General features: G+C 55.1%; 1 protein-coding gene across 12 annotated transcripts in view; it reads right to left on the bottom strand.

The window, feature by feature from the left end:
* SMARCA4 (SWI/SNF related, matrix associated, actin dependent regulator of chromatin, subfamily a, member 4) overlaps positions 1–24852 on the bottom strand; it is an 80944-nt gene that overhangs the window by 17701 nt on the left and 38391 nt on the right. For 5 of the 12 annotated variants that reach the window (XM_032465674.1, XM_032465664.1, XM_032465665.1 and 2 more), the window contains 15 exons: positions 24230–24393; positions 19039–19105; positions 17899–18009; positions 15861–16103; positions 14555–14668; positions 13828–13935; positions 12636–12722; positions 11780–11826; positions 10526–10692; positions 7946–8109; positions 5658–5885; positions 5308–5406; positions 4973–5050; positions 4112–4330; positions 377–433 (listed from right to left, as the gene is read on the bottom strand). In XM_032465674.1, the coding sequence (XP_032321565.1) occupies positions 377–433; positions 4112–4330; positions 4973–5050; positions 5308–5406; positions 5658–5885; positions 7946–8109; positions 10526–10692; positions 11780–11826; positions 12636–12722; positions 13828–13935; positions 14555–14668; positions 15861–16103; positions 17899–18009; positions 19039–19105; positions 24230–24393 (1953 nt within the window). The other 7 variants (XM_032465669.1, XM_032465670.1, XM_032465672.1 and 4 more) reach the window with 5 other exon arrangements.

Genomic DNA, 24852 nt, shown 5'->3' with positions numbered 1-24852 from the left:
GCCGTGAAGGCCACCAAGGCCGCCCGCCTCCCCCGCCACAGCCCACCCAAGCCCGTCTTTAACAGATGAGCAGCCCGTGTACACATTTAACAGGCACATCCTCACTGTGTGGGGCCTGCAGAAGGGGCTCTTGTAAACCCTCCACCCAGAGGTGACACCATCAATGCTTCTCCTCCAGATGTTCCGCGTTTTTTTAAAAATGTGGTAAGACACAGATAAAAGAAAATTGACCACTTCAACCATGTTTAAGTGCGCAGCTCAGTGGCATCAGGTACATTCACGTTGTGCAGCCATCACCACTGTCCACTTGTGGGACGCCCCCTCCCATCACGCGCATGTGCACAACCGAGGCAGCACTGGAATAGGAGCCACGTACCAGGTCACGACTCATCTTTTTGTTTACTGTGTCCTGGATATATTTCCTCTCGTCTTTCTGCAACATAATTTTTAATGTCTACTTATTATTTCCTCACGCAATGGGCCCTGATTTAACCTTCCCCTGTTCTTGGGTGTTTAGGTTCTTTACAATTTGGGGTGTGGGTTGGGCGGGTGGTTGTTTTAAGTACTGCCACGACTGATATCCTTTTTTTTAGAGATATTCCTGGAAGTGAAACTGCTGAAGTCAAAAGACATGGTTGTTAACATTAATTTTAAAATAATTCCAATTCATTAATTCTTAATGATAAAAACTAACTTACATGTTTTACCCTGAACACAAGTGATGGGAAGCCAGGTTTCTGGGAGAGCTTGAAATCAGAAAAGGGGGTTGGGCCTGGACCCAAAGGGACACACTGGTTATTCTTCTCATGGTTATTGGCTGCAACTGTAAGCGGGGCACGGGGCCGGGTACTGAGGACACAGCACTGAACACAAGCCTCCTGGAGGGGAGACAGTGACAAACATCTCACAAATGTGGTAAGTCCGTCAAATGCCAAGGAGGAGGGTGAGTGGTGCTCTGAGGGATGGTGGTGCAGATGTGTCCTGGTTGGGGGTAGAGGAGAGCTCCCCAGAGCTGGCACTTCAGCTGAGGTCTGAAGAGTCAGGGGAGGGAAAGGCCCCTACGCCAAAGGAACAGCATGGAGGTGCAGAGCAGGCAGGAAGGACTAAAAGGAAGTTGGCACGGGGGAGGGTGTGCCAATGGTTGAATAGTGTCCCCTCTAATTCACATATTCGTGGAATCTCTGTGATCTCATAGGATATAGGGTCTTTGCAGACATAATCACTTAAGGATCGAGACAAGATCATCCTGTACTAGGGTGGGCCCAAATCCAACGAGACAGAACAGGCCACACAGAGGACACTAGGGATAGAAACTGGACTGACTCAGTGACAAGCCACAGGAGGCTGAGGCCCACAAGCTGGAAGAGGCAAGGAAGGATCCTCCTCTAGAGTCTTCACCTCGATTTCAACCTCCCAGCCTCTGGAACTGTGAGAGGGGAATTCCTATTGTGTTAAGCCACCGAGTTTGCAGTAACCATTACAGTAGCCCCCGGAATCTAACAGCAGCGCCTCTGGTCCCGTGCCTGAGAAACAGTCAGCCCAGCAGGGCCAGAGCCGGGCACGTTCTGAAGGGTCTGGATACATCTGGCATCAGAGGGCTACCAGAGAAGTGGTGCCCATGACACGTCCACCACTAAGACAGAGGAGTGTCTGTTTGGGGTAAATAAATTTTTTATTACCATAAACTTTATTGAATATGACATATAACGAGGCACATGCTCAAACGGGAAAGAGCTGTCTTCTCAACAAATGGTGCTGGGACAACAGGTCAGCCAAATGCAAAAGACTGAAGTTGGAACCTGACCTCTCGCCGTATATAAAAATTAACTCAGAAAGGATCATGGACCGGAATGTAAAAGCTGAAAAACTAAAACTGTTAAAAGGAAACATAGCGGGTAAATCTTTGTGATCTTAGATTTGGCGGTGGATTCTCACACATGACACCAAGGAACCAACAAAAAGAGAAAAACAGAGAAATTGGACTTAATTAAAATTAAAAACTTCTGTGCTTCAAAGGACATCAAGAAAGCGGAAAAAAAAAAGCCCTGTAGAATAGGAAAATATTTGCAAATCATATGTCTAGTAAGAGACTTGTAAAGATACACAAATGGCTGGTAATCACGTGAAAAGGTGCGCAACACCACGAGCCCCCAGGGAAATGCAATTCAGAAGCACAAGAAGACACCACGGCACACCCACTAGGATGGCTAGAATCGAAGAGACTAATAAAAAGTATTAGCGAGGACGGACGTGGAGAAACTGGAACCCTCATATGCTGCTGGGGGGGATGTAAAATAGTGTAGCCTTTTTGGAAAACAGTTTTAGTCCCTCAAAAGGTTAAACAAAGAATTACTATTTGATCCACTCCCAAGTATACACCTAAGAGAAATCAAAATGTATGTCCTCACAGAAACCTGTACACAAACGTTCACAGCAGCAATATTCGTAGCAGCTAAAAAGTGGAAACAACCCCAATGTCCGTCAACTGATGAATGGATAAACAAAGGCTGTCTGTCCACAGAATGGAATATTATTCAGCCATAAAAAGATCATGTCCTGTTACATGCTAGAATCTGGATGAACTCTGAAAATATTTTGCTAAGTGAAGGAAACCAGACATCAAAGGATCACACATTATGTGATTTCATTTACAGAAAATGTCCTGAATAGACAAAATCAATGGGATAGAAAGTTGCTTAGTGGATGCCAAGGGCCAGGGGGAGTAAAGGGGTGGGAAGATAGCTAAAGAAGAAAAGGCTTCTTCTGGGGGAGAATGTTCTAAACTTCATTTGTGGTGATGGCTGCACAACTCTGTGAATATACTAAAAATCACTAATTGTACGTCTAAAGTGAGTGAATTCCGTGGTATGTAAGTTACATCTCAAAAAAAAAAAAAAAAAAAGAGAGAGAGACAGAAAGAAAGAAAGAAAGAAAGAAAGTGCACACAGCATTATTAGCACATGGGCAGCTATTTTTCAAAGGGCACCCACTGCCTCAATGATGCAGGGCTGGGAAAGCCCCCAAGGGAGCTGGAATGGGCTGGGTTTGGGCCGGTGCTCCCTCATTGAGGGTTCTCTTCTGGGCCCTGGAGCCCTGGACTGATGGTGGGGATGGGACAGCCCACCGGGCCTGCCCCCGGCTCAGTGGTTCCCTGGCAGGTTTCAGCAGCTCCGCCTCATGCATGGCTCAGCAGGCAAGTTTGCAAGTCTATGGTGTTCTGAGCTCCCAGAGGGGACCAGGGCCCCCTGGCCACACGGCTGAGAAAGCACCAGGGCTGCAGTTAATCAAAGGGAACACCTGGGTGTGTGAACATGGGCCTAGGGGTGGGGGGATGGCCACTTATTCCAGGGTGTGGCTCGCAGCAGGGCGAAGCCAAAAGCTGTCACCCGCCTCCTGCGAAGTATTGTTTCAGGGACAACAAATTGAGGGTTGGATTCTTAATCATCACCTCTGCACTCAGAGCACCCGAGAAGGGGTGGGGTCTGATTTGTCACTGTAACCCCAGTGCTGACCTCAGTGCCGGGCACCCGAGCAGGTGCAGAGGGGCAGAGCGCCCTCGGCTGGGGTGGGGAGGAGCGGGGCCGAGTCAGGAGGTTCCAAAAGGCACCCGCAGCCCTGACTCGGATGTCGACAGCTGCTACTGCAAGGGCCAGGTGCCACCTGCTGACATGGGTGCTCACACCACCCCCCTGAGCAGCTGGTGCTCAGAGCCTCAGGCGGGGACTTGCTCCTTCCTCCTCCCCATAGCTCCCAGGGGAGATGTGCCCAAAGTGGGGCTGCCTGACCCCCGTCGGCTCTCCGAACCAGCTCACAGGGTGACTCAACGGTCCCTAACCTATCACGGGCCAGCCGCTTACTCTAACCTCACACCTAAATGGCCAATTCCAACTGGCAGGGGTTCTGAGCTGCCTGGGAAGTGCATGGGGGCCCTTCTTGCCGGCCAGCAGGAGGAACAGAGTGAACCTGACCCCAAGTCAGAGGGTCACTGTTGTGACAAAACTGACCAGAAACAGCTGAGAGGAACCTGCTCAGGTCTGGGACAAAGGCCCGAGTCCCCATGGCCAAGCCCCGCGCTCCCAGAGCCCCGCCCTCGGCCCTCTCCAGCATGTACCTTGAGCCACTGCTTCTCGGTCAGCGAGTCGCTGTAGTCCACCTCCTTGCGGTGGCGGGAGCCGCGGCCGAACATCTTCTCCTCCTCCTCCTCGCAGGTCAGCCGCTCCACCTCGGCGTCATCCTTGATGATCCACGAGGGGAGCTCGTCCTCCTCCATCAACCGTGGCTTCCGCTTGGGGTTGCGGGCCTCCTCGCGCCTGCGGTCCAGGTCCATGCGCTGCAGGGCGCGGGCGGCGGGGACAGAGGGAGACGCATCAGCATGGGCCAGCCAGCAGACACACGAGGGCGCCCTGACGGGGGCTGCTGCCCTGCCCCAGGCCCAACGCTGCATCGGGAGTTACATAGCAGCTTGGCTTGGTGGTCGCTGTGCTGGACGGGCCCCAAATCAGATCCTGGCTGAGGCACTGCTTCAAGGGCAGAGAGAACCCAAGAGGACAGGGAGGTGGTGAAAGGGGACTATGGGGTGGTGGCTCCATGTAAGGCCTTGGTGGGAGGCACAAGCCTGCTGGAGCCGAGGGCGTCTGACTCCATGCCCACAAGGGGTGGGGACATCTGTGACTGAGGACAGTATTAAGTCCCCCTGAGAGAGAGCCTCAAGGACGAGAGCTTTGTATGTACGTGTCTCCCACCATCCCCACGACACCATCAGGAGTCACTGTGGGGCCACCTAAAGGCCTGCGCTCGGCTCCATCACCTGCTGGGGATGCCACCATCACTGAGACCTCTTGGTCTGTTTGGTGTCAGCAGGGAGGTGTGTGAATCTGAGCACCTGTGTGTCACACAGGCAGGAAACTGAACAACCAAAAAGTGAGCAAGGTGGCAAGGCCGCCCTTGCTTCCGCCCAGCCCACAGCGCTTACCATGAACAGGTCGAACTCCTCCTCATGCCGGGCAATCATCTGGTTCACTGTCTCGTCGTCAGGCACTTCGTCTTCTTCCTACAAGATTTCACACGCTTAGTTCGGGTGTGGCGAGGCCAGGGTGGGCGGCGGCCGGGCTCGGAGGCGAGCGGCGGCAGTCCATGGGAAATGAGCTGGCGGTCCCAGTCCGGCTGCGGTGGATGGGGACCCACACGGCAGCGGGAGGCACACACGCACACGCACACGCACGCTCCGTGGGATCAGGGCCCTTGCTGGCCGTCTCAGCCGAGAAGCCGAGGATTGAATGGGCATGGAGACTGAACTACCCCTCTCACCTTTAGAGGTGGCTCCTCCAAGTCGGGGTTGACGCCCGCTGGCGGAGGGGCAGTGTGGGCGAAGCTGGCACTGCCGCTGCCCGTGCTGCAGTGTCTGCTCTGTGGATAAATAGAGGACTTCAGTCTCCAGGGCTGTCAATCCGGCGTCTTTCACCAGCAGTTTAGAAAAAAAAAACCACTTCAAAGAAAAAGCAAGTACTCATCCTCTTTCCGTTCAGCCCACACTCCCTTTACTCCAAAGGGATGCAAAAAAAATAAGAGTGCAAAAAAGGTAAAAAAACAAAAATGAAAGCCGCTCATGCGTCCACCACTCACGCCGGGGAGGGGGTGGGGGCCGGCGCTGCCCTCACCTCGTCCTGCTCCTCGTGCTCAAGGATGGCCTGCAGGAATGCGCGCCTCTCGTGGCTGGAGGACTTCTGGTCGAACATGCCGGCCTGGATCACCTTTTGGTCGACGTTGAGCTTGTACTTGGCCGCAGCCAGAATCTTCTCCTCCACGCTGTTGACCGTGCAGAGGCGGAGCACGCGCACCTCATTCTGCTGCCCGATGCGGTGGGCACGGTCCTGTGCTTGCAGGTCCTAGGAGAGGAGAGGCCGGTCAGTCCTGAGCCTTTGGATGGACTGGGAAAGGCAGGGGCTTTCCAATTCTCACGTGTCTGCCTGGCCATTCTGCCAGCTGCAAGGGCCAGAAGCTCAGGAACAAGACCAGGAGCCTGTGCCAGGTTGATTTCAGCCTGCACAAGTGTCATTTTCTACCTTAACTGGGATTTCACAGATGCTCGGAAGGAAAGCAGTTTTAGAGGGCCACCCAGGGTGTTATATTCCCAAGCAGCTCCTGCCACGGCTGCACAGGCCCCCTGGCCTATCCTAAGAGGGCCCTGAGCCTGGCAGGGCCATGTCACGGCGAGGGCAATGTTTACAGAATGTCGCCAAAGCTGGGTTATATCATGTTGATGCCTGGAGGCCCTGCCACTTCCTTGTCATGAAGCCTTGGCTCCACCTGTGTGAGCCTCAGGGTTCACTCTGCAGACACGAGCCACCCTTCTCGTGGTTAGTGTACATGTGAGAGGAGTGAATGGGCGTTGGGCGCTCAGCCCAGGGCCCGCTGTGGAGCAAGCTCCAATAAAGCGGTAGGCGTGTCTGCCAACGCTATTTGTACGGTCGTGCCCGGCACAGAACCAGAAGCGCTCCTATGGAATCCAGTGTCTGGGGCCGACCTCGAGATCTGCACCCAATGGGGGTGGCAGAGGCCACACCTGGCAGGAACAGGTGTGCCTTGCATCCATGGTTCAGCCACCCCCCCCACCCCCCACCCCGAGCTTTGCCTACGTAATTCCTGGCAGGGCCAGTACCCAGTGACGCAACCCTGCCCTACAGTGAGCTTCATGATCTCGGATGCACCCTAGTGTGGGGGAGGTCAGGGCTCCACGGGGGTCTCTACCCACTGTCTGCCTGTTGCTGGGGGAAGCAGACTCCAGCCACCTCTCAGGAAACAGGCCCATCACCGAGGGCCGGGTGGGAACTGCTCCCCAGGCTGACAGCAAGGGCCGCTCGCAACCACTTGGGCACCCATCTAGCAGGTGGGCTTCCACCTATACAGTGAAAACCAGCACTGCCAGGCTGTGGGGAGGGGCCCGCTCGCACTGCAAATAGGAGAGGAAGCTGGGGCAGCCTGATGGGGGACACTTTGGCAGAACCAACCAGAACGTAAAGGGGACGCGCCCCTGGGCCGCGCAATCACACCCCTCAGGCTTGACCTGGCCAAGAACAAGAGGATTCCAAGGGGACAGTGGTCACGCCGAAAACAGAACACTCAGACACTTGCCAACTGGGGACTGAGTTACAAGTCCTGGGGCCGCCACACACCAGGACAGCCCAGCTGACTGACACAGCTGGGGAGAGTCCAGTGTGCTCACCTGCAGACGTGAGCACACCGGCGGCCAGAGGGGAGACATGTGCTAGCACACGCAGTGCTCATGCCGAGGCCAGACCCCATGTGTGCACACGGGGGAGGCTGGCATACACTCAGAGAAGAGCAGGGCTGGTGAGGAAGGGGAAAGGGACTCTACTTTTTTACTTTGAGCTTTCGGTATTTACATTGGAAAAAAATACTGCTTTTATAACGAAACACAGGAAAAAGTTAAATACTTTAAAAGCGCTGTATCTATAAAATACCACAGCCCTGTTATCTACCGGCAAGGAGCCCCGTGTGGGGCACACGGATAAGAAACAAGAACAGCGGCACACACAGCGCACAAAGCACGTCCTAAGTGTTGCTTTAAGAAGCGCCGGTGGGGAGCTTGACTAGACCACGGTCTGGAAGGACGTGCAGTGATGGACAAGTGCCCCGAGCTGTCAGGACCGTGGCGTTTTCCACACTACTTATGCATTTACATGATGCCAAGATTATCTTTTTTTAATAACAGAGTATGTATTTTTTCATGAGAGCAAAAAACTATTTTTGTTTTGAGAAACAGAAAACAATAACTACTCTCTGGCTTTCTTTCCAAAGGCCCCCAGAGCCGTGGGTGCTGCCGCTGCCACTCCAGGAGGCCTGGAGGAGGTGGGCAGGAGGCTGAGAGGCCCTCACGTCTCCCTAGGGCTTCAAGTCTGTCCCCCAGGGGGCCCGCCCCTGTTACCTGGTGGGGGTTCCAGTCACTGTCAAATATGATCACAGTGTCAGCCGACTGGAGGTTCAGGCCGAGCCCCCCGGCCCGGGTGCTGAGCAGGAAGATGAAGTACTCAGAGCCGGGCTCATTGAAGGTTTTCAGCAGCATGCCCCGGTCCTCCGCCTTTGTGGTGCCTGTAGGAGGTGGGGAGAGTGGGGTTAGCAGGGTGACCACGTCGGGGTCGAGGGCGGGGTGGGAAGGAGACACAGAGGAACACCTGCGTCAGAGAGCTGGGACAGTGCCACACACATCCTACTCGGGCCACCTGAGCCACGACCACGCTCGTTCAACACGAGGCTCTGAGCTGCAACTAGCCAGCAACTCTCAGACTGATGGTGACACTACTGACTGCCCCTCCTCCCATCCCAGGAGTCTGACGGGCCCAGGGTGTCTCCTCTGCATAAACCGGGGCTGCTGTGGGACAAAATGACACAGCTGAAGCACAGTGAGTGTCCTGCCCAGCTGTCCAAGGGGTGGCAGGAGACACCACCGCTACACTGTAAACACTGTAGCCCCCAAAACCCACCAGGGGTCTCTGGGTGGGCAGACAGTGCTGCTATGGTAATGAGCAACTGGCCAGAGGGCTGGTGCCCACTCACAGAGGGAACTATCCACAGGGGAGCACACGGGCATCCCATAATGGGGACATGTCTTCCTCTCAGTGGGATGGCTCCCCCTCTTCAGGGAGCCACGGGACTCTCATGTGACGGCCCAAGACATGATCCTCAGCATATTGAGCTTCACAGGGGCATCTAAGCACCTCAGGCCGCCGCCAGCTCAGAGCAAAGGTGCCTCTGGCAAAATCAGGTGTCATTTTTGGTGATGAAATGAGAATCAGATGCCTCCAGATGTGCCCATGGCTGCCCCAGTTCTGGGCGGGGCTGAGCCCTTGGGCGGGGTTGCGGCAGGTGGAGGGGTCTTTGCTGCTCTTTTCCAGAGCTTTTTTGCCCATGTAGCAGTGACCACTCAAGGTTCTAGAGATGCAGTCATAACTGAGCCCAAGTCCTCAACCTTACAGAGAGGACTCTCAAAATGGAGAAAAGGGAAAAAGGGGGCAAATGGATGGGTGCAGGGGTGGGTGGAAATACACTCTCTGCACTGGGCCTCTCCTCTAAGGGTCAGGATGGTGACAGACAAGGAGCAGCACGCACAAAGGCTAAGGCCCTGAAGGATGGAGAGGCTGCTGGAGAGGCCAGAGCACAGGGTGGGGGCAAGGGGAACCCGGCCACCTGGGCCTTGGCAGAGGGAGCGGCTTTTAGTCTCCAAGCCACACGCAGCATCTGAAGGAAGCGGGGTGAAGGAGGACACACGACCAGAGCTGTCTGTAAACACTGCCCTGGACAGAATTCCAAGAACAGGCTGAAGGAAGGTAAGACATGTTCTGCATAGGGGTGAGGAGGGCAGAAACTGATGGACAGATCAGCCCAGCAACCATAGGTCCACACTCTGAGAAACCACAGTTCCAGAAGATGCACAGTGAAAGACAAAACGGAGGCAAAAACTTTTAGGGTGTCCAGCCATAGAGACGCATGTGGCAACACCTGCGGCAATGAGCTCAGAGCTCAGATGAAGGCTCTGAGAAGTGTGGTTTACCCCACACTTTTTAACTGTGTTTACCCCAGGGGCTCCCAAATCCATTTTTCTCGAGAGCCCCATTCATTCCATCTGAAAGAAGGTGGGGGACTCCCTCGAGGGACTTTCTGAGCAGCAGACGTGTCAGACCATGGGTCCTGCACTCTGTCAGCACCTCACCCAGCCCCCTCCTCCCTGGAGCTCCCACATGCCGGGAACAAGGCAGAAACAGGGCTTCCTATGAGCACACGGGGTCACGGTTGAATGCTGTTCCCAGGGGAATATGGCCTCTATTACTGTTTCCCTCACTCCCTCTTTCTCTTTCCTGCTACTTTCTGGGCTCTGGGTTCCGGCACAAAAAGACGTGATTCCAGCTCCAGGCCTGATTGGCAACAGCTCCAGAGCCACCTGGGCGGTGGAGAGAGGATCCTAAGGAGAGCTGGCCCCCAGATCTCTGGGGGGAAAAGACAAGCTGCTTGCCTGTTCAGGATACTGAGCAGTCAAAAGAAAAGCCAGGAGAGGACGCCTGACATTGAAGCCAAAATGGAGGAAAAAGGAGCCAAGAGCTCCCGAAAAGCCCCTTCAACATCATCTGGGCACCTGGATCCAGTTGTGCCTGAAGTAAGCTAACTCTTGAGGTTCAAGTACGTGAATATATCAAGAGTTTCCTCCTTATGTCCACAGGATATGGGTTTCTGTCACTTCCAACCAAAACAGGACTGTAGGGTACCCCATAACCACTGGACCCAGCGTTAAGGTGCAGAGTCCTTAAGCCTCACAGTCAGGAGAGACAGCCACGATACTCCCAGGCCCTCCCTCCCAGGGTGTCACTGAGTGTGTCGCTATGCCCAGTCCCACCTCTAAACCTAGAGTCTCTGGGCTTCACCCTGCCTCGCAAGGGAGGGCACGTTAGCCAGGGGCTTCGGCAGCAGTGGGTAACAAAGCCCTTTAACAAATGTCTCTCCCAGCCTTACTCACCATCAAGCCTGAGGTATTTAAAGCCACGATAAGCAAAATAGTCTTCCATGATGGTCATGAGGGAGGTCATCTGGCAGAACAGCAGCACTTTATGGTTGGTGGCGCGGAGTTTGGGAAGAATTCTGTCGAGCAGCTCAAATTTCCCGGAGGCTCGGTACAGGTCCAGTCTGGTAGGGGGTGAGGGGACAGGGAAGGACACACAATGTAAACCCGAGCGCCCTGCAGACAGGCAAACAAGGAAGCTCGCACCCTCTCCAGGCTACCTGGGCCGGCATGGACAGGCTGGCCGTCAGGATCAGGGGCACACAAGTAGCTTCCCCGGCAGACTACGTTCCCCCTGCCCCAAGTTTCAGCAAAGCCATTTCAACCCAACTAAAATAAACTCATGCCACCCTTGGTCCAGGGTGACCTGACTAACTCTGATACTTGTAAGAATGAAAGGAGGTGGTGTTGGTAAAGATGCCGGAACAACAGGCGTGGACAGGGCTGCCCTGGGAAGCCGGGCCTCCTGGTAAAGAACCTTCTAGGAGCCAAGGCTTACAGTGGAGAATGCCCACCACACCACGTGTAGGGCTAAGAGCCCCCACAGTGCCTGTCATTCATTCCCGGTTTACAGACGTGGAAACTGAGGCTGAGGGACAGGGTGATGTGGCTGCTGAAATGCCAGGGCAAAGACTCAAACCCAGGTCTGTGAGATCCCATTATGCAATTTGATATAAAAAAATCTACACAGTAAAAGAAACTTTTGCTCTTTTATTTGGTGCCCCCTGCTCTTGAAAACAGTCTACTATCCCAGAAAAATGATGGTGGCTTTAGCTCTAAGAGTGTTTTTAGCAAGGCTGCTTGTAACAGCGAAACCTTGAGGCAGCATCCATGTCTAACGCCAGGGCTGAACAGTGCCCAGGCCGCACTTTATAAACAACATCACAGCCAAAGCAAGATGGGCAGCAACCTATATAGAAAGTAACTCTCTGTTGCCAGGCAGAGTTTTGGCTCAGAGTGGTTAAGAAAGCTGTCATGGGTCACGGAGCCGAGGTGGAAGAGTGGGGCCTGGAAGCCAGGTCTTGTCAACCCTCAAAGTGGAGAATTTTTATTCTCTTCTATGTCTATATTCACCTATGTTTTCTAAATCTTCTGCCACGAATATACTGCCCTTAAACTTGAACAAATGTAACAACAGTGATAAGGCCAATCAGAGAGAAATCCCTGCACACAGACCATCTGCCCACCCCATGAAGCCAGGAAGACTCTCACCCTTGGACGATGCCGCCGGTAAACCCCAAGTGCTCGGAAAAGGACTCCTGAAAGTGGAATGAGAGGCGGGTCAGCGGGGGCAGGAACAGGCAGCCGGGCCCCACGCCTCTGAGCCCTTCGGCCGGTGCTCAGCGACTGCCCACGACGACCCTGAGGCCACAGACAGATTCTGAACGTGGTTTTTGTATCCCACCGACATCCCTTCTCTCACAACAGAACACTCTAAGCCACCAGAAGGAGTGTACAAGGAAAGCACGCCCCCGAGACCCTCCTCGGAGCCCTGAACGGAATTCCGGGGGCGTCAGGGCATTTGCAATGACCCTGAAACTTCAAAGTATGTGGACGTATGTGTGCTTTTCAGAAGCAAGAATTCAGACTCATATTAAGGGGCACTGTGGCCCAGAAAGGTTCTGGCCAGTCGTCATGAAGAGGGACACTGCTCTCAATGCTCCGAGTGGGAGAGGCTAGTAGTCAAAGAGCAGCGGAAGCTCGAGCCCAGCAGGGTGGGAAAGGACCCCAGAGGACAGCCCTGAGGGGGGCTGCCGTCTCTCGCATACTTCTCTACGCCATCTGGATTCTGTACAATAAGCACTTGCAAAAAGGAAATCAATGAAAAGACAAATGCACAGGCGGCACCCACCCTAGATATCACAAACTCTTCCTCTTCACACTTGACTTTAGCCAAAGGGCCGAGAAGCAATACAAACTCCTCCTCTTTAAAGTTTCAGAAAGACACAACCAAGCTCTGCCCAGCGGCTCAGCACAGACGCACGACTCGGAGAGCAGGGCCTGGTGCCAGGCTGAGGCCCACAAGCTCCGGGTGCTACTGGGCCTGCCGCCCAGCCAAGGGCCTCACCTCGATGTGCTGGAACATGTATGGGTGGTTGCAGATCTTCCTCAGCTGCATGATGGTGTTCATTAGGGTCTTGGTGCCGCCTTTGCCCTGAGGAGGCAGAAGAGAGGCTCCCAAATCGGCCTTGTCCCACGGTGGGATGGGGTAGGTTGGGGCAGACGTGGAAGGAGGTGCTTCAGGGGGAGGCCGGGCTTGTGGCAGAGGAAAAAGGGAGCCTGGAGCTGGCTCCTGTTGTGGCTCAGAGGCCTGAAGCCTGTGCTGGGGGCAGCAGAGACTCCCTGGCACCATGGAGGATGGAGGGTGAGGAGGGGCCAGCAGGAGAGAAGGAAAGCATGACTGGCAAAGGGCTGAGGCCAGATCACAAACACTTTGCGAGGCCTGCTTTGTGGGCACTGTGTGACCCCAGGGGGCTACAGCTGGATGGGCCACGATGACCTTAGAAGATCTTGGGTGCAGGGTGAAGGGAGGATGCAGGGTAGGGTGTGGTGGGCTGAGAAGTAGACCAGAAAACATGCTGCTGCAACTACTCAGGTAGGAAAGGACCCAAACAAAACATCTAGAGGAGGAAACGGGGAGGGAGGGCTGAGCTCGAGGCATCGGGTGCAGAGCTGAGGGACCCGGGAGCACAATTTCAGTCCTGGTGAGGGCTGCTCGGGTGGGTGGGGCCTGGGACCTCAGAGGGTCCCAGGAGGCAGCAGCCTTCTCAGCCCCCCTCCTCACCACCGTAAACTAACGTCACCCCAATTTCATGCAGTAACAAGATAAAGAGCTCGGTGGCCGTGGCTGCCGAGGCAGCTCTTCCCCAGCTGGGAAGGTGGGACTCACTAGAACGCTAGCTGCTGGGGTCCCTGCTGGGCCCCACGCTGATGACTGGTGCACCCTAGGGGCCACCACTTCATGAAGTGAGGACCCCAGAAAGTGCAGCCTGGGAGGCTCTTGGGGGACTCCCTGGAAATGGGCCATCAGCCCCTGCTCTGTTAGCCCTACAGACTGGACTTGCTCACTCCAGCCGTGATTTAAACCAGGGCTAGTCAATGCCCTCGGGGCCATGACCAGAGGAAGACTTGGTCACAACAGTCATCTCTAAGGAGATGAAAGGCCTGCCAGTTACAGCGTGCTCAAGCCCCACACACCCAGCTGCCCCACAACGCGCCTGCCATGGACACAAAGGTGGGGAAGGGGGCCCAGGGCCTACCTTCTTGTCCTTCTCGGAGCCATCAGTCAGCAGCACCCCCTTGGCCTGCATGTGCCGGTAGAGCACGCGCTGCAGGGCGGACATGTCACACTTGATGACGTACTCCACCTGCGGGGCACATGCCACGGTCAGCTGGGGCTGAGGGTCCCGGAGCCTAGCCCCTAGCCTTGGCCATCTCTGAGATCTTCCAGCCTCTCAGGGGCATCCTGGGCCCTGAGATGTGTGCTCTGATCAGGGCCCCCACAGCTGAGGGATGAAGGGAGATGGACTATGGCAGACGCACCAGGATGAAGAAATGTGGGGACATCCTGGGCCAGAAGGGGCAACGTGGCTACCTTCCAAAGGCTGCTCCAAAGCCAGACAAAAAACAAAGGACAAATATGACTGGAGGGGCGACTGGCCAGGAACCCCAAGCCCCTCAGGGGAGCGAGTCCAAGACAAGCTCACAGCCTCCAAACTGCTCCCCCTCAACCTACCATGAGGTCAGGCAGAACCTGCCCAGGCACCTGGCCCACGGACAGCAGGTGGGACTTAGTGCTCTAACCGAGCACACCTGCCTTCGCTTTAGAGGCCCAGTGAGGGGTGAGTGGCAGTCCCCAGGCTGGATAGACCCCTAAATGCTGAGGTAAGACCAGGGCCAGGCCTGGGACCAGGAAAGCCAGCTGATGGGGCCCATCTCATGGAGACCCCTGTGTGATGCTTCTCCCATTCAAAACCAACATGGTACCTTCTCAGGCAACTGAGCCTCGACTTCCTTCTTGAGCCGCCGGAGCAGGAAGGGCCGCAGCACTTTGTGGAGACGACGGATGATAAGAATGGTCTCCTCCTCGTTCAGGTCCACCTGGCCCCCCGGTGAGATGTGTAAACTGAGTGTGAGCGTTACTTCCGAAGGAGGGGAGAGGGGGTGTGGGGAGAGACAGGAGTCACTGGGAGTGACTGGAGTCACCCTGCCCTTGGCGCCTTCTTTCCAGCCTTAAGCTTTATGGGAGCTTGGCAGGGCACTCTCTCCCTTTGGAAAACTGCAAAGATCAGGGACCTTCGGTGGAAGTGCTGGGACACGGAAGCGAGGGCCCCTGTGGACTAAAACATGGCAGTACACAGTGTCACTTCCCCAAGAGCAAGACAAACTCGGTGTCGGAAACCCGCCAACATGTCCAAACTAAAGTTAGATGGCACCGCCTGGGCCACGTTTATGGAGCATTTGGTATAATGCGGGTTGTTCTCATGGAGGGCTCTGTCACCAGGAGCCCAAATCCACTGTCGCCTCAGCCTGGGTGGGACGGAGGGAAAGAAATGTTGCTCTCCCTGGGGGCCTGCTACTCTGATAAGACGCTGAATTAAAAAAAAAATTTTAAGTGAAGAATAAGATGACATTTGATCTTTTCTTCCTCTTTGGCTTTTATTCAACTTGAAAATCAGTGAAACCAGAGCATTTATTCCTCAGCTCCTGGGATGGGATCCTGGGAGTATGAAAACTGGGGTCTCCTTTATCATGAGGCTCTCGGAAAGGCTTCAGTCCCTCCTTCAGGAGGGCTTCTGCCTCAAACAGCACCAAGGAGGGGGAGCTCGTGGCTGAGGCCGACAGCAGCCCCTCCGTCAGGGCATGGCGGCCCCGTGGCCCCAGACGCGGCTGCAGCGGCAGAGATGCGCCTCAACCCTGCAGTTGTGCCCGCTACCGCAGGCACCAGACTCAGATCTCAATCTTCTTCAACAGAAAATGCAGCTGGTCCACAAGCAGACTGACTGTGCCATCCACAGCCATAGATATCAAGGGACACCGGCCACAGGGTTTAAAACAAAACACTTTTTAAAAACTGAAGATATTCCATCTGACCACATCACTCCCTGACTGAAATCTCAGGGTGAGATCTAAATCCCCTCAAGCACTAGCTGGGTCTTCCTCCCTGTGCCTGAGGCGCGGGGTGAGGGAAGCCCGGAGACCGTCCAACTCGGATGGTCCTCGGAGATGCTTGGGGCCAGTGATGGCGGCTCCCTGCCCCGCCCCACCCCCACGGGGCCGGCTGCACACCCACCTTCTCCCCGGTCATGGCGAAGGGCGCGTTGAACCACTGCTCGAAGGTGCTGCAGCTCTTGAAGATGGTGGGCAGCAGGAAGTTGAGGAGCGCCCAGAGCTCGGGCAGCTTGTTCTGCAGCGGCGTGCCTGTCAGCAGCAGGCGGCGGGGGGCCACATAGTGTGTGTTGAGGACCTGTGTCAGCTTGCAGTGGTGGTTCTTCATGCGGTGGCCCTCGTCGACGATCATGTACTTCCAACGGATCTGCGGGCCCGAGAGCAGGCGGTCAGGGGAGGACAGGCGCGGGGACTGTCCGGCTAGGCGGGAGTCTCAGGACCGTTAGGCAAGAAGGCTTCGGGCGGAACAGCCCGTTGGTGGAAAATGTGGGTACGACAAAGTCCTCTGACAAGAGACCAGTGCACCGAGTGACAGCCACACATCGCAGCCTCTGTAAAATGTGGGGTGAGGATTACACATGGACAGGGAGACATGCCCGTGACCTGCTACTGGGTGAATAAAGCAGGTGCAGAAAAGGACTTTGGTTGTCCAAGAAAATTACATATGCTAGTAATTGGCACAGAAAAAAATCCCCCAAACGTGGCCCCTGCAGACCAGAAGCCCATCAGGGTGGGGTCTCCAGGGGGCGTGGTTCGGTAACGGACGTGTTTTCCAATCAGCAGGCTGAGGCTCTAACGCAGGAGCAGCACAGGCAGGCCCAGTGTGTGAGCTCCGGGGCCCGGCCACGCCGCAGAGCCTGTCAGTGGCCACATGCCCAGTGGACACAGGCTAGACGCCGAGTCTAACGGCAAGTGTGAGTCTGCAGGTGGGAGCCGTGGGCATAAATCTCCATTTACGTATGACTGTGACCAGTCTCACAGCCACTTTGGCTTCGGCTTCGATCTCCCAGGGACCCAGTGTGGCCTGACTGAAGCAGTGCCTGTCGGTATCCCAGATGAAAAGGGCAGGACTGACTGGGGGAGGGGCCTAGCAGCCACTGCCCACGAGGAACCCCCATGGCAGGGCATTTACGTGAGCCACTGTCAGATAAATGCAGGATTTTCAGAGCCCTTTCTCATGCTTGGGATTGGCCCGGCTTTGTGCTGGGTCAGAAGGGTGACCCAGAAGGGCACAGGCCGGAGGGTGAGAGCCTATACTATACGCTGGACACTAGCTCCCTGGGCCTCAGTTTCCTCATCTGCAGCTGGGGATGCATATGAAGCACCAGGTGTCAATATGATGAAGCCCACAGGCATGGTAACCGGTGAACATCTGCATCCCTGGGTCGGAAGCTCCCCCACTCGACTCTACTCTCCTGCGTGGTTAGAACAGACACAGCATTTTCTGGCTCAACCCCTTCCTGAAGCAGGAAGAGAGCTTTCTGAGGACAAGGGACGGTGCCTGTTTTACATCTGGGTCATCGTACATTGTCAGTAGTTCACTGATGGCCTAATTACAGCAGTCTGCGCAACTCTGTCAGTTAAGAGGCTCCCGGGCCTGCACAGCTCCTCCTGAACATGCCAACCCGGTGGCCCAAGGCCAACAGAATACACAGGGCCGCAGAGTGCTAGGCCCCGAATGCCAAATCCCACATGCTTCATGGGCTGCTTTCCTGTGCACGGTGGTGGGGAGACACAGCCACCGGGCAGAGGTCTAGAACTCTAGAGACAGGTGGAGACAGTGGGGGACTGCATCACTGCCTTGCCAGGGTCATGGCAGGCAGGACAGGCTGGGTGGGAGGCACTAGGTGTGGCCAGGCTCTCTGGGCAGAAGCCCTGAGAGGAGCTGGTCCACACACTGTGTAAACGGCCCCAGTCTCCGGACATGACGCAGGGCCAGCCCAGGGACAGTCAGAGAGGTAAACCCAAGGTCACCTCGACCGGGGTCTTTCACACACATGGAGCAGCTGTCTTTTACACACGTGCAGGGGAATCACTGAAAAATGATCTGCAGGGATTTGAGAAGATGGGGGAAGCGACACACATGACAATCCTGGGCAGGATCGGGGCTCCCTGACAGCACGTGATGCCCGGGCTGGCTGCTTTTACAGGCAACACGCTACCTTCGCGAGGATGTGCTTGTCCTTAATGATGTACTCGTACGTTGTGAGCAAGACATTGAACTTGCCACTCCGGAGCTGGGGGACAAAAGCACGTCTGGCTGCCGGAGAGCCCTGTGAGGGAGAGAAGGCACACATCCTAGCTTCCTGGAGTTACGGGCGGGTCGCGGCCCCGTCATCCAACTCCGCGTGCAGAACGCCAACTGCAGGCAGCGGAGAGAGGTTGGGCACTGCACTGCCCAGGCCCCCGGGAACTTGTCGTCTGCACCTCCACCCGCCCCACTTCTGGTATTCAACCAGCTTGGCTTCCCGGGCCCTCCTCTTTCTGGGTCCCCACCTAGGCCTCCATTCCGGAAAGTGGAGCCTCCTCCTCAATATATCCCACGAGTGCAGGCCGCTGTGATTGCTCCCTAATGGCAGCTCCGACCCCTTCCCTATTAGCAAACCTGCTGGACCCTCCCCGTTCCAAGATCCAGACCCACGTGACCAAGGCCCAACATTCCAAACAGAATGAGCTTCACTCGTTTCCCTAAACTCTTGCCAGCAGAACGACTTTTAGCTCCTCAAATGTGCCAAGTTCTCCCTGCACAAGCTGTTCCCTCTGCCAAGACCCTCAGAGCATAGGGTGCCGAGCCTGGACCTGGGAGCCCAGCGGCCACAGGCACAATCTTGCTCTGCTACTAAGTGGCTGCGTGAGGCCCTCTTTGTCTCAGTTTCTCCATGAAGACCAGAGGCACAGTGAGTCCCCACTTGACAGGGTATGGCACTCGGAGCAGGCCTGCACGGGGCCCACATGTCCTGGTGTCCCCTGTCACTCAGCACCCTATGGTTTGCACTCACTAAGTCATCCTACATGAACAGGCTGTAACCAAAACTCAGTGAGAACAATGAAACCTTTCAGTGAATGCATTAATGTCACCATATTCCACAAACCGAGCCTGTAACGTCACTTAACAAGGAAGCATTACTCCTTGAAATGAAATGACCCGAGCTGCACAGCGACAGCAGGATCCCACCCGTGTAACGTGAGAAAACATGCACACATGCACCGTGTCGTTCACACAAGTCCCTCCTCACCAACGTGCACCCCCTGCTCTCCTGCCCGCCGCACGTCCACGCACCCCTCCTCAGGCTGCAACGTACCTTGTAGGACACCTTCACCACGGAAGGGGCCCACTTGTCAAACTCGTATGCCCAGTTGGACAGTGTTCTGGTGGAAACAGGGAAGAGACAGTCAGGTTCTGGTTCTGTCATCAGCAGCACTAACACCCACAAGCAAGTGCAGCTGTCGTGGCTGTGACCCTCAGAGCTGGCAGAATAAACGACCCGCTGTGAAAGGAGGGGATGGCGCCCCGGGTGGCAAGACACGGGGACACACAGAGGTGTTTGTGGTCAGCAGCCGCTGGGGTGGGAGGAGCCTGGATTGGCCTGGGCTGGATTGAGGCAGCCGGTGAGGGCCAGGCCCAGGACCTGGACCTTGGAGACCAGTCCTCTGTCACCTCTGTGAGGTCAGAGGCCCCTATGAGAATACACCATATGCTATGGACCTGGAAAAATGCATACTTACAGGGCCTCATTTCAGGTTCAGAACACTGGGATTATGCTGTGGAGGCCTGGGACTAGAGGAGATGCCACAGGGTCTTGGTGCCACCTCAAAATGAAAAAGGTAACCACTGAAGATTCCTGCCCAGTAAGACAGGTAAGACCCAGCCATGCTGGGGCAGAGGACTGGAGGAGGGAGGGGCAGGAGTGAGGACTCCAGGCCAGGAAGAGGGCAGAAAGAGAGGCAGGCAGTGATCCGACGTGGGGGCGGGTGAGGGACAAGTCACCCCGGACTATGAGACAGAGGGTCTGTAAAGTAGGGCTCAAAGGTCAAGTGGCAGACACTGCTGGTGACACACACAGCTCCTCCCTCCAAGCAGCTCCACAGAGGATAGTGCTGTGTCCGCACTGACCCACCCCCCCGCCCCAAGCACCCAGGGTTAACCAGGTGGACACACTCTCAGCCAGTGAGATGGAAGCTCAAGCCACTGGGCTGTATGTCGAGGACAACTCTTGAAGGAGGACAGGGTGGGGAAGGGGGAGACTCAGCTGCGATACAGTCCGGTGGCCCATGGCCCTGCCCATCATGCTTGGAACTCAGAGAGGATGATGGCAACAATGCAGCCATCTTACATCCATGAGGGTAAAAGCTCAGGCAAGAGCCACACACTCAGGATGACTGAGCAGAAAACTGCAGGAGCCTGGGTCCCCCTGGGCCCCCGGCAGCTTGAAGCCACCGGGCCAGCCTCAGATCACCTATTTCAGTCACTGAGGTCTGGTTCCTACTGTAGGGAACCATGGGGAACAATTGGGGCTAAAGCCTGAGGTGGGGGGGGCACATGCAGCATGAGGAGCAAGGAGACAGGTGAGTCAGAGGTCGGGAGGGAGGCAGGACAAGCAAACTCAAGGCGGAGAGCAGCATGTCCCAACAGGTGGATGGGACAGCTGGCCACTCGCAGTCTGAAAACCCTCCCCAGGGCACAGGTGGCTCTTCCGGCCTGAAGGAGGTGACACTGCACAGACTGGACCCCTGTCTGGGTGGGACATGGGTGTGAAAAGGCTGAAGATGAACACATGGCATAACCTCACTGAAAGGAATGGGGAGAGAAGCCAGCTGAAATAACCCTGGGAGAAAACATTTTGACTAGAAACGCTAAGTCTACAGGCAACAGGAACTGGACCTGAACCCTGTACTCTGGTTGGAAATGCTGCCTATCACGAGAGAAGTATTCTGAAGGTGCTGTGCACGCACTCCGGGTAAGAAGGGCTGGAACAAGCCCTGTGGTCCCAGGTAAGTCAGAGCCAGCAGGACGGTCGTGCGCAGCTTCAGACACAGAGGACCGGGGGCCAGAGCACTTCCGCAGACTTCCTAGCACTGCACAGAGCGCACCCAGAGCCTGGCCCTGGTTCCTAAGACCACTCTCTAATAAGAGAAACCGGGGCATCTTGGAGAATTGGCTGTTTCTAGGCCTGGGTGGGAAATGAACATGCTGAGCCTGGAGCATCTTTGGGTGCCAAAAAGCAAAGACATGCTCAAAAACAGCCCACAATGATAGGGGCACGTCAAAGGGAAGGAGTAGTCACTGAGAGAGCTCCCGAGGGCCAAGGCTGGAATGATCTGAGCAACAAAATAAACTAGCACTGGAGTTTATAAAATAAATATCCACTGAGGCCATACTGACATAAACAACCAGATACATTAACAACTAGGGGAGGAGAAATCTCCCACACAAAAAAATTCCGAATGATTTATGAGGTGATTTCCCCTTCAACGTAGCTCTTAACTGCCCACTTGTTATTTGTGGGCTGAACTTAGTGACTTTTCCCCAGAACACAGTATGGAAGAGGGAATAAAAGAGTGACCCCACAGCGGAGACACCTGACACACACCACCTCAGCCAAGTGATCAAGGCCAACCTCAAGAGTGAAAAGTCACGTTGACAGTAACTTCCCTGTACGTGAGGTGATGAGAGGGGCACTTCACCCCTGGCCTTCATCCCCAAACCCATCATCCCGTCCAAGGATGAGAAAGTCACCGGACAGACCCAGACAGAGGCACAGCATACAAAACACCTGATCAGTTCTCCTCAAAACCATCAAGGTCACCAAAAATATGCAAAGTCTGAGGAACAGTCACAGACCAGAGAAGGCGAAGTAGACAGGAAGACTAAACGTCCTATGGGACACTGGAACTGAAAACAGAAATTAGGGAAAAATGAGTGAAATCGAAATGAAGTTAATAGCCATGTGTTCAGTTCCTAGTAATGTGCCAGGGCTGAGTCCTTAGCTGTGACCAACGTAACAAGGTCATGTAAGATGCTGTCAACCACTGAAGGAACCAGGGGAGGGGACATGAGAGCTCTATGCCCTCCCTTTTCAACTTTCCTGGAGATCTAACACTATTCTAAAGCACACAACCAATGACAGGGATGTGCTGATAGGACTCGGGAACCAAACCGAAGCATCTCTCCAGGACAAGTCTGGGAGAATTGAAACAACGTAAGTAACGATTCTGATGTGAAGAATGATGAACACTTTAGTCCACGGGGAAGAAGAGAAAGCTCTTCCTTATGGTGGAATTTCAGCACACAAGGAAGGAATGGTGGGAGGACCACCTGGCACTTCCCACAGGGATCCTCACCTGACAGACGTGGAAATTACCGGGGAAAGTATAATGAGAAATGGAGCGTTCCCTTAGTTTCTAAGCACCTTCCCACAAGATACTATAAACTCATTAGGTTTATGTGGGGAAACCAGCGGGCACCACATCAGGAGGGACCGAAGTGACCCCCTCCTGTGATGGAGCCCCCTAGGCTTGTGCCTTCTGATGTGAGGCCCCAGGAAGGGCATGGCATCCCCTCCCGGGGTTAATTCCAGAAAGAAGACACATCACATGAAGCCAATCTGAGGGACAGTCTACCAAATACCCGAGCAGGACTGAGGGGTCAAGATCATGAAGGACAAAGACAGACTGGGGAACTGTCACAGACACATGACAATAAAAGGCAAAGTGGGACTGTGAACCACAAAAAGGCCTTCAGTGGGGAAATCCACATCTCAGTGGGGGCGACAGATTCATTAACAGTTAACACTGATTCATTAAGTCACTGTTACTATCCTGGTGCTGAAACCGTCCTGGGGCTATGTGAGACGTGGGAGGCCGGGTGAAAGGTGTATAGGAACACTTTATACCGCCTTTGGCAATTGTTTACAAGTCTGCAATCGTTTCAAAATGACAATTTAAAAATTAAAAACCCAGGCTGTAGAACAGCATGCTGGACAGAGCTATTCGGTGGAGCTGAAGTCACATCCAGGGGCCAAACAGAAGGGAGGGGGCTTGAGCCATAGGCGGGCTGGGAGACAGAGCCCAGGCAAGGACAGCGGGAAGCCGAGAGGCCAGCTGGGTCTGACCAGGAGGGAGGGCGAGGCCAGGCCGTCTGTTAGGCCCGGACCTACTGCTGTGCTATGGAAACAGTTCTTTCTCTGTGAAGATCTGTTCCTGCCAAGGCAGCCAGATTTTCACCACCACGAGGGACAGAAGGCAGAGGAGGAAATCAACTTGTCCACATAAAGTCTGGGAGGGTTCTGGGACCACAAACTGTGGGTGTGAGGCCTCTGGAGACCTGGACCTTCTTACAGGTAGGAGGGGCGTTCTCGTGGGCTTGGGGGAGCAGCAGTCAGCTTCCCATCCTCCCCCCGACAGCTGACTCAAGGTGGACATGGTACCCGCTGAGCACTGGGCTGAATATGAAGGGGTTGTCCTTGAGGGCCAGGCCAGGTGCACACACAAGAGGCCTGGCCACATCAGCGCAGACCACCCTCCAGGCCTGTGGCAGGACTGCTGCCTACCATGTGACCTGAACTGTCAATGACAGCCAGTCCTGGGACTTCTGGAAAAGCCCTGAGCAAGTGTACCATTTTGTGACATACACAGAGCTGGGAAGAGGGATGCCCACGGCGACCTGAGGAATCTTGGCCCCTGGAAGGGTACCTGCTGGGAGGAAGAGGCCAGCAGCACCAAGGGGTGGTGAGTGAGAGAGCCTCCCAAGGACACTGGGTACCCAGACATCCCACACCTGAGCTCTGTGTTGCCCGGACGAGGCTGGGAGGTGACCGACAGGGCTCAGTGCCCCAGCCAGGAGTGCAAACAGGGTTTGCTCAAATGGCTCTACTCTTCATTTTTAGTGGGAGGTTGTCTAGCTCCTGTGACAACCTTGTGTGGAATCTGCTGGTTGTGGGGCTTGAAGAAGACACCAAGGACACCCTGTGAGCACTGCCCCACAGGGATGATGGCCAGCACGCCATCACCCGCCCTCCTTCCGCCCTATGCCGACACCAGAGTTACAAGCTATGTCCCCCCCAAAATTCGTATGTTGACGTCTTTACCCCCAGTGCCCCAGGATGTGACTACATTTGGAAATAGAGTCTTTAAAGAAGTAATGAAGTAAAAATAAGTTCATTAGGGTGAGCCCTAATCCACTATGACTGGTGACCCTGAGAGGACATCCAGGCACAGACACACACAGAGGGAAGGCGGTGTGAGGACGCAGGGAGAAGACGGTTGCCTGCCAGGCTAGGAGAGAGGCCCCAGCAGAAACCAGCCCCGCTGACACCTTGTCTCAGGCTTGTGGCCTCCAGGAAAACAGTGCCCATTGTTGAAGCCACCCAGGCTATGGTCCCTTGTCAGGGTGGCCTAAGTGAATGAACACACAGGCTGCTGAGCACAGGCGGGGCTGCGGGTGAAGCAGGCAGCGGGGCCTCCGCTGGGCGCCAGGCCCGGGGGCACACTCACGAGAGAGGTACTATGATGAGGAAGGGTCCGTTGATCCGCTTGTGCTCCATGAGGTACGTGATGAGGGCGATGGTCTGGATGGTCTTCCCCAGGCCCATCTCGTCGGCCAGGATGCCGTTCAGGTTGTTGTTGTAGAGGGACACCAACCACTCTAAGCCTTTGATCTGCAAGGAGGGGCCAGGATGAAGCCCAGGTCGGGTCCCAGAGCGCCCCCCGTGCCTCAGAGACTCCCAAGTTCCGCCCCAGTCAGGGACACCGCGGCCGGCGTTGTGTTTGGCTCTGCGTCAGCGCACTGCCTTTGCACTCAGTCTTAACCTCAGCAACCATTTCTGTGAAATCACAGAGTCGCTCTGCTAACGAGACATGCACATGAAGCTTCCTCTCTGCGTGCACTTGAACAGCTAAGTTTCTAACTGTTACAGTGTCCATCCGGCACTGCCTGACATCAGGCCAGGCAGCGCCGGGACCAACCTCCCCAGCCACGTGACACTGGATTTGGGGAAGCGCCAGGGCTTCAGTGGAACTTGTTGATGAACCCACCACACGTGCTGCCTAGATAGCATTTCAAGATTAACTGAAGGCTTTCCAAAGTTTGCAAAGCTTTCTCTTATTATTTTTAAAAT

Source organism: Camelus ferus, chromosome 22 (assembly GCF_009834535.1).
Source record: "Camelus ferus isolate YT-003-E chromosome 22, BCGSAC_Cfer_1.0, whole genome shotgun sequence".
NCBI lineage: Eukaryota > Metazoa > Chordata > Mammalia > Artiodactyla > Camelidae > Camelus > Camelus ferus.
This window is presented reverse-complemented; position numbering and strand designations above follow the sequence as displayed.